Genomic DNA, 13,450 nt, shown 5'->3' on the forward strand with positions numbered 1-13,450 from the left:
CCTTATTATAGGGCTAGGATAAATATGCAAGATGTTCTTGCTACAGACAAATCTTACTGTAATCAGGTTGTACTTAGTTGCATTCTGTTTGAAACAAGTTCACTAACAGTGCATCATGCATGTCATTGTCTCATGTTTGTGGTTCAGAAACAGAGAGAGCCAGTTTAACACAATTTATCTGGGAATGAGGGACTCCCAAGCTCATGTTATGTACAGTCTGCAGCCTAATGCGCACGTGACTCTAGCCCTAATTTATGTCTTTCAGTTTCCATTGCAGTTTACTGCAGTTCTCTTTGATATATTTTCTTTATGGGGAAAAAACTAAACAATGTTGTCAGAACCTAGCAGTTACCACATTAGGCTAAACTATGAATGCTGGATGAAAGAGATTACCTAGAACCACACAAACCTTCCTGTGTGGAATAGTCTCTGCACTGCATGTTCTGCTTCTGGTTCCTGGCTCATCCAGGTTTACTCTTGAGCCAACATCATGTGGTCTGAGTAGTCCACTGCGCTGTCCAAGGTTCTGAAATCAATAAGTGTTGTTATCCACATGTGCAAGACAAGCTGTCAATGGGCGTAGCAGTATTTAGATGGATATTTTGTAGCTGTGTTCATTTACACAGTTACTTTCAATCAGTACTATACTAAATCTGCAATTTTTTTCACGGCATTCAAGATAGATTGTTGCACTGTAACAATCTATGCCTCAGACCAAGTGGGTAAGGTGCTTAAAGTGACAATATTTGGCCTTGCAAGCACCTACAAGGCAAATGACAGTTCCAGACATGCAAAAAAAAATTCACGTAATCTCGTTTCTGTGTCAGGTTTCAAAAGCCAATGGGGACTGACAAAAAACTAACGTGACTTAAGTGTAAGGAAGAATGTTTGCAGATTTCATGCTTACAGAAGCTACATTTCGCAAGTTGTAAGCTTATTGTTGCGGTAAAATGACTGTAGCATAATTTGAATGAATTGTCCTAACTTGAATGCGGTGTTCTAAGGGGAGAGATGTATACCAAATCTCTCCGTTTAAAAATCTGTAGTAGCGTCAGCCCCTGAATCTAGCATGTCTACAATGACCCACACCTAAAGCATGTCAGTGCGGCACCTTCAGTGAGGTTTTACAGCATGCGTGTTAGGTTGAACAGTATTGCTGTAGTTGTTAAACTCCGCTCTGGGTGTGGTTGTCACTTCAAAGGCTTGCCCGCCTGCCGGGGTCAGTGCCCGCACGGACCTAAGGGGTCGAAGGTCACCCTGTGAAAGTGAAGCAGTTTACAGGGCTCTCTTGAGACTGCGTGAAGCGCAGCAATCCTGTTTATTCTCCATATTTTTGGCGCGCGCCATTTGGCCTTTCGCTCGGGCTCCTGTACGGAAATTAGCGGGAGGCTAGCTAATCCCGTCTGGCCTCCGTCTGCCCGGCCGTGATTTAATTACGGAGGCGCGGCCCGGTCGGGAGAGATTCGAGCCGCCCCGGGCAGTGCGAAGTGCGACGATGAAGATGACCGCGCGGTCGCCCGCAGGAGAGAACCCGAAAGGTGCCAGGTTGCCTAAACCCCCCCCCCCGACTGAGCAGAATTAAGCGGTTGTAATTCCGGGTTTAACACGGAGTGCGTATGAGACTTCCCTCGCGGCAGAACAGAAAAGAGACGGAGCCCTGGCCTCTGTCTGTGCCCGGCTCCACACCAGGGAGGGGTTTTTTAGCTGCTGCCAGTTTTGAGCAGCGTGTGAATTTGGGCCCAGTCCAGCGGCCCTGCTGGTCGGGCGTATGCGCCTCCCGCTTTCCCTCTCTCCGTCTTGTTTTCCTTAGTTTAGTTTGTTAGTTTCTTATCCAGTTTTCACAAGCTCTTGCAGTTTGATTTGGTAGAGGCGCTTGCATTTCGAGCCGGGGAGAAAGCGTTTTAGGGAAAATTACCTCGTGATAATAATTTTGAGCCTCATAAGCTCGAGGGACGGCTGCAGAGGCGGTTCGTACAAGTGAATGGTGTCAGTTTTAAAAACACTGGACCCCTGATGGTGGCATTATGTGAATTGTGCATTAAGTGTTTAACCTATGGCTCTTTTTACTGTTGACTTTACTTAGCCGTTAATACATATCAGTGTTTTATTTCATGGTTACTGGATCCCAGGCCTTTTGTGTGCAATATAATGTTCACCAGGTTATTGATTTTTACATGCTTTGTCACTGCAACATGCTGTATCTCTAATCAATATTTCAGGGAATTCAGTTAATGCTAACTTAAACATACTTTAGGTTCAACGTTGTTTTCGTTTGTTGTTGATTACAGTTGTTTAGGTTTTTGTAACATTGAAATGATTTAATTAGACTTATGAATGTTTATTTTCCTGTATTAATCAGAGTCAAGGTTATCTCAAGGTTATAAGTGGTGGTTTGTAGTCTGTGAACGGGTTAGCTTCTAGGTTTAGCACTGCAGAGCTCATTTACATAACACACGCTCTGGGCAGCGGTATGGAGGCCAGCGGCACCCTTACACAACAAACTCAAAAATGTAATTCACCCGCTGCCAGGCCTGCCGTTGCCAGAGTGTGGGCAGAGGGCGGCCCCGAGTCGCAGATGGGAACAGACGGGCACTGATCGAACCCTCGCGCCACGGGAAAAAACCCGCTGCGCGTTCCAAGTGCCCGCCACAGGAGGGCACGGGGCGCCGGGGTCATCGCTGCCGTGGAGACGGTAGCTCTGGGAACCGGGAGACCGGGAGCCGTCCTGCGAATGGAGTGGAGCAGTGGCAGGGGCGGCTTTAGCAAAGATGGTATACAGAAAAAAAGATAAATGACTGTAAGCTTTACTCTGAGCATTGTGTGTCGGGTCCGTCAGTACCTCGGCGTCTATCGCTCGGTACCCGTACGTAAGAGCTCCTTTAACTCCTCGCCGCCCCGATGGCGTAAAGAGTAGGGGAGCAGCAGATGAGGTAGACTGTGAGAGTGGATGCGGGGGTGGGAGGAAGAAGGCGCGGCGAGATCGTGTCTGCAGTGAGGTCTGACACAGCACAATTCCCCCCCTCCCCCCTCCCCTTGGTGGGAGTGTCCTCTCTCCCCATCCATGCGCACCGCACATCTCTCTCTCTCTCTCTCCCTCTCCCTCTCTCTCTCTCTGTCTCTCCCTCTCTCTCTCTCTCTCGCTCCCTCTCTCCCTCTCTCTCCCTCTCTCTCTCTCTCCCTCTCTCTCTCTCTCTCTCTCTCCCTCCCAGCCTCTCTCTGTGAAGCTGTAAAGCGTAGCACTGTGTCGCTCACACTGGACCGCTGCCCGCGTGCGAGGCTCGCCCTCATCAGGCATGCGGCGAGCTTCCCGTCCCTGGCCACGGCGGAACGTACCGCCGCTCCTCCTCCTCCTCCTCCTCCGCGCTCGCTCGCGATCGTCCGCAGCGCAGCCTCGTCCTCCGCGTCGCCTTTTAAATCCCGTCTCCCGCGTCTGAAAGCTCTTCCCCCCCCCCCCCCCCCCCCCGCGAGCGGAGGAGCCGCCCCTGCAGCCAGGATCTCTGCATTAGCGTAGAAGCTCCCCTCCCCCCCCCTCCTCCTCCCTCCTCCTCCTCTCCCCCCTCCCTCTCCCTCTCCTCCCCGCCCCTCCCCTCCCCTGGCGGTGCAGCGGCGGCGCAGGCAGAGCCGGCAGCGTGGCGGGGCGGGCCGATCGGCGCTGGGAGCGCGCGGGCCCGGCGGAGGAGAGAGAGAAGGTGACTGAGGGGATGGAGCCGGCTGCTGGGCTGGGGATGGACTGACCGCCGGCGTGCCTGCTTAGAGCCGTACTGACGTCCACCCATTGTCTCTCTCTTTCTCTTTTTCTCCCTCTCTCTCTCCCTCTCGCTCTCTCTCTCATCCTGCAGACGGAGGTGGACAGGCTGCCCTTCCTGCAGCGCCTCTTCCTCAGCTGCAACTGCATCGGCAGGTAAGAAGCCGCCGTTTATTCCTCTCCCGGCCCCTCGACACCCGCTCCCCCGCTCCCCCCCCGCCCCCCCACCCCCCACCCCCACCCCCGCCCCGCTTCCGTGGGCCACCGCGGCCCTCCGGCCCAGCGCCACGCCTCACCTAGCCGCAGTCCGAATCCGCCGGGCTCGTTCCGCCGCACCGTCGGGGGCGTGAGCGCGCCGCTCTCCAGCCGGCCGGGTCCTTGTGCGCGAGCGCCAAACTTGTGCGCGGAAGTTCCCTCCTTCGGCTGCGGCGTCTTTGTGCCGCCTGTGGAAAATTACTGCGAGGAGCCGAGACTCGGCGGGAGTCCTCAGCGCTGAGAGAGGAACGCTGCCATCTGTGGTGCCTCCGGCTGGCTGCTACCCTCACCCCCTCCGCCTTTGAAGAAGAAGCGCGTGATTATTTATATCAGTTTTGTCTCGATCGGCCCCAGGAGACGGGCTAGCAGGCAGTCACATTATGCTCAAATTAGTTAAGTGCTCCAACGTTTTCAGGATCTTTCCGGAAATAACTGTGGCCAGTATGTCTAGGCTCATTGTGCTTTTTCTTTCTGTTAGGACTAAAGGTGATGCGCTACTGTGTGCGGTTGTGTTTGGAAGCTCCTGATATCCTGGTTTTTTCGTGTCTGGCACAGATGAATTCGAGAGGTTAGCTGTTATGAAACAGTGCTGCTAACTCCAGGCGAGGGATAGAGATTGAGAGAGAGAGAGAGAGAGAGAGAGAGAGAGAGATGCTTATCTTTGTGATTCCAGATGAGGCCCATTCCACTGTACACAGTAAGATTAATTGTGATTGGCTTATTTTTAAACAGAGATGATGAAGTAGCTGTTAATGTTACAGATATTTTTAAATCCTCTCTTCATTCCATTAGCATTCCCATGTGGTATTGTAGCTTTGTGTGTGATACATAGCTACTTTATGTGTGTGCATGTCTGTGTGGTCTAACCTGCCCACAGTGGCCTCTGCTTGCACATTTTCATGATGCTGTTAAAGTTGCCTTTAGGTCAGATCTACTCATATCCTTTTATTCTGGGAATTTATATAAAAGAAAACAAATTGATTGCAGTTTCCCTTGTCAGTCGATAAAACTCAAGCCTGTACTCCTCAGTCGGTATAACTGGTAGGCTAAGCTAGTTTTAGCTAGCTTTTTGCTGTTCATTTTAAAGACAGATCAGCACAGAACTTGACCTCAGCAGTGTACTGCTGTCCTGCACTCTTCTCCTTGGCAGCAGTGATGCGGTCTCTCCGTATGCTCTAACTTAATTAGCACTGGCTGCGCTGGTTTAACTTCCACACACGCACAGTATGAGTATGCTTACGCAACTTTAGTTTTGGCCGCCTGTCTAGGTTTACCTGGCAGAGTGTGTGTCTGTTTGTTGGTTGAGCTCTAGCCAGAGACACAGTACATGCCATGTGGAAGGTCATCCAGCTCGCATAGACAGCCTTCAGCGCTGTCTGTGCGCATTGAATTAACTGTCACAAGGACACTGTGTGGGCCTGTGCAGCTCTTTTGGAGCTGTCTGTATGTGTTGGAGTAACTGTCACACGGGCCCAGCGCTCATTCGGCTGATTGGCTCGTCCTGGCCTCAGGGCGTGCGCTGGCTTATCTCGTCCCCCCTGGAAAACAGCGCACCGGGTCCCGGTGTCGCTCTGACCCGGCATGGCCTGTTAGTGTGGAGTGTGTGGCCGTAGCCCAGCGCGCGGACATCCAGCAGGGTAGCGCATAGGCTAGCGCAGAGGCTAGCGTGGTGCAGCGGTCCGGGCCGGCTGTGTTCCGCAGGGTCCCATGAGGGCAGAAGGCCTCAGTGTCTTGTCGGCTAAACATAGCCACCTCCCCCTTCCCCCCTCCCGCCCCTCCTGGGACCAAACGGCTCGTGCAACGCTCCTGGAGACAGTGATTACGCAGCGCTGCTGAAGCTCAGGGAAGCTCTTACTCTCTGTCCGGCTCCAAGGCTCCTTGGCGGCGTCCCAACGTTTAAGTGCACGCCCTTAAAAGTCCCGGCCCGCTCCCTGCCGGCTACGCTACGCCACGCCTGCTAACGCTAAGCACCCCGACCGCGTTCAACATCTCGCCGCCGCTGGCGTGCCGCAGTGTTCCTGGGACAAGCGCGTCGGCTCCACCTGGGCTGCCCGAGTCTCCGGAATCTGCCGTCTCAGAGGGGTGTGGAACGAGACTGGAGTTTGCCGGGGTGGTGTGTTGGGGGGAGGTGTGTAGGAAGAGGTGTGGGGCACGGAGAGGGAGAGGGCGTGTCCCGTTTTCAGCGCGGCCTATGTTTGTCTGTGTGGCCGCAGTTTCGATGACCTGACCTGCCTGGGAGAGTCCTGCTCCCTCTCGGAGCTCACCCTGGATGGGAACCCCGTTGCCCAGGAGACATGGTACAGGCAGACCGCCCTGCGCTGCATGCTTCAACTGAAACAGCTGGACATGAAGCGTGTCACAGTAAGGCCCCGCCCCCTCCGCAAACCACACCCTCCGCCTGTTTGCTTCAACTGTGTGTGTGTGTGTGTTTGGGTGCGTGTGTTTGGGTTTGTGTGTGTGTGTCTGTGTGTGTGTGTTTGTGTGTGTGTGTGTCTGTGTGTGTTTGTGTGTGTGGTTGGGTGTGTGTGTGTGTGTGTGTGTTTGGGTTTGTGTGTGTGTGTGTGTGTCTGTGTGTGTGTGTTTGTGTGTGTGTGTCTGTGTGTGTTTGTTTTGTGTGTGTGTGTGTGTGTGTGTGTGTGTGTCTGTGTTTGTGTGTGTTTGTGTGTGTGGTTGTGTGTGTGGTTGTATGTGTGTGTGTGTGTGTTTGTGTGTGTGTGTATTTGGGTGTGTGTGTTTGGGTTTGTGTGTGTGTGTTTGTGTGTGTTTGGGTTTGTGTGTGTGTGTGTGTGTTTGTGTGTGTATGTGTGTGTGAGTGTATATGTATGTGTGTGTGAGTGTACAGGCGCATGCGTTTATCCTGTGGGGCTGCCGGGTACAGTGACAGCATTGGGAGGAAGTCTGTAGCAGGGGCGTGGCCTTTTGCAACACAAGCTTCCCTTGAGATTCATGTTCTTCAAGATAAGTCTTTAACTGGGGTAAGCCTAACGTGCTTATTGGCAATAGATCTACACCACAGCCTCCAAAAAGGCAACGTTTGACATTTCCAGAGAATTTTATTTTGAGAAGTGTAATCCCTGAGTAAATCCCTGTTAAATGTGATGCCTTAAACATGCGAAAGGAAGCGTCTGGGAGGAACCCAGGCCTCAGCTTGCTCTGCACTTGGCGTTCATGCGCAGTTGTGCGTGTCATGTTTGGAGCGAGGAGCCTCCCTGCAGCTTCTCAAAGGAGGCAAGGCCTTTTGTTTGCATTCTGTGCAGGGAGTTATATACTAGCCAGAAATGCTGCCATTTTGCATAACTTTTCAATTTTGCTTTGCTCAGTTCTACATATTTATTGGCTGTGCCCTCGAGGTTCATGAAGTCCTTTGGGTCTGAGTCCTTGGTCATTGTCTTACCACAGCGTTCTCTCATTCATCAGGCACAGACTACACAGGAAGTGTCCAGTGCTAATTCAACTCTCACTGTGCTCATTCAACTCTTAACAGATAACATTTCACCCCACATTCCAGGCACCAAATATTACCTGTTAAATGTTGAATTAATACCATTAGAGTTGACTTAACACTGGACATTTTCCTGTGTAAAGACGTGTACAAACTGCTAGCCATTGCTCTAATTCCCAAGCCGCATTTGGCGACATGGTGGCAAAGCTCAAAATCTGCGTGTTTCATAGCACTGCCGACCTGATTTGGCGCGAGTATTCGCTCATAGTGTCTGGATGCGCATGAAATACAATTTGCCACGGTAAGCAATAAGCCCTGCCAGAAATGCGGCTTACGCTGCCAAGTGCGGTCTACGTGAGCGCGTACCGCCTCGCACGATTTTCACCTGCTCCTTTCACTTTTCTGCCCGTGTCAGTTACTCCTTCTAAACGTGTAGGCATCATTTACATAGTTATTGGCGCCTGCACAACACTGAAGATATTTGTTAGCGCAGGCGTTCATGTGCACGTCTTGCACTTGCCATATTTATCAAATATCGTCTGTAGATAATGCCCTTTGCCGTAGCACAGAGTCAAAAGCCATCTGATTTTAAGCAATAATATGTTGTGGACTGTAAGTAGTTGAATCATTGAAGTATTGTATTTCAGTGAGATGTTTTTGTCCTTAAATGCACATGGACTGGCCTGGATTTGTCCTTAACTTTAACTCCGGTCAGTGCTCATGTTTGTGTTTTTTTTTAAAGCACAACTTGGCAACTTCAGCCATCACCAGAATGGACTTGCCAAGCTATTGTTTATATTGAGAAAAACACTTAATGTAGTTTGTAAATGAAAGCTACGGACATATCTTGATTGAATCCAGACCAGTATCTGGTTTGGGAGCTACTGCAGCGGCTGTGTGTATTCACACACACACACACACACACACACACACGCGTGCATACACACACATGTACGTTTACGCACACACATACATATGCACACACACACACACACACACACGCGTGCATACACACACACGTACGTTTACGCACACACATACATATGCACACACACACACACACACACACGTACGTGCACACACACACATACACACGCACACCCACGCACGCACACGCACACACATTCAGTACAAAGACAGCTCATGAGGTTGGAGTATAAAGATGGCAGCAGCAGGCTTCATAATTTAGCACATGTACTTTACATACAGGAGCCATGCTGTGACAGGGGTAATGAGGATGATGGGTAATAAAGACCAGGAGTGGTAAAATGGAGAAGCAGTAAACCCAGGAGAGGGAGATTGTCTTCCTGAGTGAATAGCTGAACCAGGGGGCCAGGCACGGCATTAGACTCCAGGGAGATTTTGGTGAATGAGACATTTGGCTTTGGGCAAAGTCAAGGTATTTTTGTCCTTGGCAGGGGTGGGTAAAAAAAAAAAAAAGAAAGGCTTGAAAAGCTCGCATTGTGGAGGGATTTTCTGACGGACCGGCGAGGTCGCAGGCTGAAGGGAAGGGAGTCCGAGCGGGCCTGCGAGCGGCGACTTCAGCGGGCCTGTGAAATCGAAATCACTCTGTGGATTAAACCGCGCCGGAGAGGCCCGGCTGTGCGCGGCTCTGATCCGCAGGGAGAGGAACACAGCGCTCGATTCATTCTCGTGACCCCGGAGCGCCGCGATGCCTTTTCTGTATGCCGCGCGCGGAGAGAGGTGGTCTGGAGTGAATCGTGGACTGAATCGGCGAGAAACACCTGCGGGGAGCGACAATGCCCCTTTGAGAGCGATTCCAGGAAATATCGAACTTCCCTCCATAAATCAGCCTCCTGCAGCACCAAGGCTGTTTATGAGAATGTGCACAGCAATAGGAGGGAAGGCCAACGCTTAACGGCTGTGCGACGCTGCATTAACACCAGTCTGTCTGCACAATGAAGACCCCTACAAGTGCCACACTAATACTGTCAGGTATTTTTCACATGCATTCAGGAAAAGTGCCCTTTCCAAGTACACTCAAACTCAAAATTTGGCATAATAAATTATAAGATATTCCTCACTGTTCTTGATTGCTGTTAGGCCAGATGTCTGCGAGAGCGTATTGCTGCAAGAATGAAGAAAATTACACTTTTGGTTCAATAGTGTCTCATTTGCTTCAGTGGGTATATCAGCGGCTGTAAAATATTGATAGCACTTTAGGCTCGATTCTCACAGAGTGTGAAGTCCTTTGAAACAGCACACAGGAATTGAACCTGCTATTATGGCCAAGAGTGGGCTTGCATGAGTCAGAGAATTCATATTCTGAAATATTTCACCATTATTGTTATGGGGCTTGCACCGTAGATATTTTTGTTGCCTGTGACAAGACATTGTTCTTTTGAGTCCTCATTGAGAGCATGGTCCAGATGGGCGTGGCTTTGTGTAACAAGGGGAGCCCGTATTGGCAATGTGTTCCTGTTGGGGTTAGCCTTGTGCCATGCAGTAAACTGTCCTGTGTTAATTAAACCCTTACAGAGCACATACGAGTCCAATAGGTAAGAGTTGATTTGACACAGAACCTTTTAATGTGTACAAGGGGAATGGTTATTGGTTCTAATGGGGTGGGCTTTGTGCTACAAGAATAACCCTTATTGGGAGCGTGGAGCTAATGGAGTTGGCTTTGTGTTTCAGGAGGAGGAGAGGCGCATGGCGTGCGTTTTGGCTCGGAAGGACGATGAGAGAAAGCGAGAGAGCCACAAGCAGGCCGTCCACAAGGTACGCTCCACGTTTACCCAAGCGCCTTCACCTCCATCATTCGCTTCTCCACCTGCCTGTGTGATCGAACATTGTGCACTCACTCCTGTTTTTCTTAGTGACATTCTCTGTCTTCCTCCTTTCTTTCTATGTTTGTGAAAACAAATGGCGGGAATATGTACTCTTAGTTTAGGAAAGCATGTATGATTGAACTGATACACTACATGGCCAAAAGTATGTGGACACTGGACATCCAACATTTTGTCCAAAATTATGGGCCTTAATTAGTTGGTCGACACTTTGCTGCTATAACAACCTCCACTGTTCTGAGAAGGCTTTATACTAGATGTTGGAGCATTGCCGCAGGGATTTGCTTTCTTTCAGCCAGAAGAGCATTAGTGAGGTTGGGCACTGATTGGGCGATTTGGCCTGACTCGCAGTTGGCTCTCTGTTTGATCCCAAATGTGTTGAATGGGGTTGAGGTCAGAGCTCTGTGCAAGCAAGTTGCAAGCAGTCAAGTTCTTCCACACTGTTCCCCACAAAACCATTTCTATACGGACCTTGCTGTGTGCCTAGGGGCATTGTCATGCTAAAACAAGAAAGTGCCTTCCCCAAAGTGTTGGGGAAGCACAGAATCATCTAGAATGTGATTGTAGCATTAAGATTTGCCTTCACTGGAACTAAGGGGCCTAGCCCGAACTATGAAAAACAGCCCCAGACCAAGGGGTGTCCAGATACTTTTGGTCATATAGTGTATGTACTTCAAGAACAATATAATAATAATGCGAAAATATTGCATTCATGTTTTACATCATCACAAAGTGCAGTGGAACCTCTTCTCAGCCATCAACAATGTGTACCACTGACCTTGGTGATACATGACAGCCATTTTGCATCAGAACACATCAACAGATGTGGAGACAAAGGGAATTATCAAGCAACAGCTTGATGCTCAATTCTGATTGGCTAGGGGTGTGTGCATTATTTTTCCATAAACGCCTGGCTATGAAGTACCAGCAAATGCCTAATCACAGTTAAAAATGAAAGCTCATCAACAGTCTGACTTGATAAAACAAACATGGACAATTTGTTGTATTGTAATTTTTAACAAGCCAACTGTTAATATATCTTACTTGCAACATTATCAGACTAATGATCTCGATATCACATTTCACATAAGGGATGCGTCCAGCCACTGCCAACTGAAGCACAGTCAGCTTGATGTCCATGAATGACTGCAGAGAATAGCTAGTTATACTAGCGTGACTGAGGGTTGCCAACTGTGCCGTGAGCGTACAACACGGAATCATTCCATAATAATCTCACATTCCATCTTGAACTCATACAGGTCGCGTTCTGTTCTGTATTTTTGAGAATTTGTAGAAGTTGGCAACCCTACCTTGACTATGTTTATAGATTAGTCTCTGTTTTGAATATAATTTGATGTTGGCTAGCTAGCCATCTGTGATAACAAACATGCTACAAGGCCATTTTGATCTAAACCAAACTGAACTTTAATGTTAGGTAGCATGAGTGACGGGAACATAAAGCTAGCTTTCTATCTAACCCAGTTGAGGGGCTAGAAATATGTGTTTGTTACTAAGTGATAGCCCTGTACGACTTGAGATATTTGCTGGAATACTTAAGTAATGTAAGGTTGCATATTTTGAAATGCATGCCTTTTGTTGGTAAGCTGTTGTATAAGCGGCTTCGTCTCAGGCAATTTACTACCTCTGCATCGAGCATTCAAACTGCATAATTCCTAGCCCGTTAGCCGTAGTTCCTTACCAATAAACTCAGGGGTGATTATGTGGCCAGATTGAGAGGGTTCAGGTTGAGATTTTCTCCAGGAAAATCTCAATTTTCTCCCTGGGGAATGCCCTGTTCTCTATGCACATTTAATGGCTTAGGTTTAATGTGCTCCTCCAGCACAGGGTCCCTATCGCTGCATGGAGATATAGTTATTTTTTTCTTTTTGGTCTGGAGGGAAGACTTGCGTAGCCCATCCCTGCTTAACATCAGTGAGCAGACAGGAGAGAGCTGCAGAGTGTTATGGCTGCTGGCAAATTTCCAGGCTGTGCAATTAACAGAAACTGACATTTCGGGGATAACAAACCCAAAAAAGCGTGTTGGAAAACTCCCCGTTATTTCTCACAACTTTTTTTACCAAGACTACTTTCTATAAAATATTACCAAGGCTCATTTTAAGACTGCACCGCACTCCTGATACTGTACCAATGAGAAGTATTCCCTGTAACTTTTTATTCTTTGGAACAGTAGTAGATTGCTTTGACTACGTGTGCGGTAACACCTCTTCATGGCGGACTGCGGATGCTCATGGCCTATTTGGCAGCTTATAAAGAGATGGCACCCGGACTAGCCTGCAGCCTAGGGGGCCTGGTGCTCGGCGTGTCGCGGCAGCCCCGGCGTTCAGACGAGCTCGTACACCGCACGGTCTCCTGGGGGATTGCACAGGGTTCCTCCCTGACTTTATACGTCTGCTGTACTGGGCCCTTTTCCAGCACCACATCATTTTGCCATCGTTCATGGAATCTCAGTAAGCATATGCAGTTTCCCTCCATCCTGCATAAGACGGTTCGGACATCGCTGTTGTTTCGCAACCTCGCACCGTGAGCTGGAAGTACTGTCAGTGTGGACACAGCTTGACACAGCATGGAATATGGGATTAAGGTGTTTTGCGTTACATGGATAGCGTGCCATGTGAGGGCCTCAGGTGCTCTAGAGATACACAGCTGCATAGTCTCCCTGCCCAGGATGTCTTGCGGTTTGTTCATTGTCGCGTTCAGCATCGTGACCAGGCTACGTCTGTCGGCGTGTAGCGAGTCTTTTTTTACGGTGGTCAGCGGTAGCATTGTAGCGACATGCGGTAGAAGGCTTCCAGCGCAGGGCTTTGAAATGCTGCGCGGCTTGGCCCTGCCTCTCTCTTTAACAGGCTCCACATGTTGAGATTAAGAGGGAAACAGAGTAATAAAGACCAGGAAGCGAAGATGAAGAGTGAGTGTTTCAGCCTCTTTCTGAACCCTCGAAACGACACGGATTTAAGTTGGTTTACCTTGCGTTTTAAAAATGTAATTTATGGGTCTAATTGGTGTTCGAAACTCCTTGTGCGCTTTCTGGAGAAAATCCTCATTTGTGAGTGTTTAAGTAGGAACCCCCATGGGGACATGTTTAATTGGAGACACCCCGCGCATGCCAAGTCAGCCTCCCTCTCAGACAGATTTATGCAGACGTTTTCATTGGCCGTTTCATTGGTTTGCCCCTGTGAACTC

The 13,450-nt window shown here is 49.5% G+C and overlaps 1 protein-coding gene and 1 long non-coding RNA gene across 4 annotated transcripts in view; one reads left to right on the plus strand and one right to left on the minus strand.

The window, feature by feature from the left end:
* Window positions 1-13,450, plus strand: part of LOC118228261 (leucine-rich repeat-containing protein 49-like) — a 49,396-nt gene that overhangs the window by 14,713 nt on the left and 21,233 nt on the right. For all 3 annotated transcript variants that reach the window (XM_035419650.1, XM_035419647.1, XM_035419649.1), the window contains exons 9-11: window positions 3,840-3,901; window positions 6,214-6,361; window positions 10,098-10,181. In XM_035419650.1, coding sequence (XP_035275541.1) covers window positions 3,840-3,901; window positions 6,214-6,361; window positions 10,098-10,181 — 294 coding nt within the window. The remainder of the gene's footprint in view (window positions 1-3,839; window positions 3,902-6,213; window positions 6,362-10,097; window positions 10,182-13,450) is intronic.
* Window positions 2,090-3,051, minus strand: LOC118228262. Its single transcript, XR_004765435.1, has 2 exons — window positions 2,840-3,051; window positions 2,090-2,725 (listed from the first exon to the last, which is right to left on the minus strand). It is a non-coding gene; the product is annotated as an uncharacterized LOC118228262 (long non-coding RNA).

This window comes from Anguilla anguilla, chromosome 5 (genome assembly GCF_013347855.1).
Source record: "Anguilla anguilla isolate fAngAng1 chromosome 5, fAngAng1.pri, whole genome shotgun sequence".
NCBI lineage: Eukaryota > Metazoa > Chordata > Actinopteri > Anguilliformes > Anguillidae > Anguilla > Anguilla anguilla.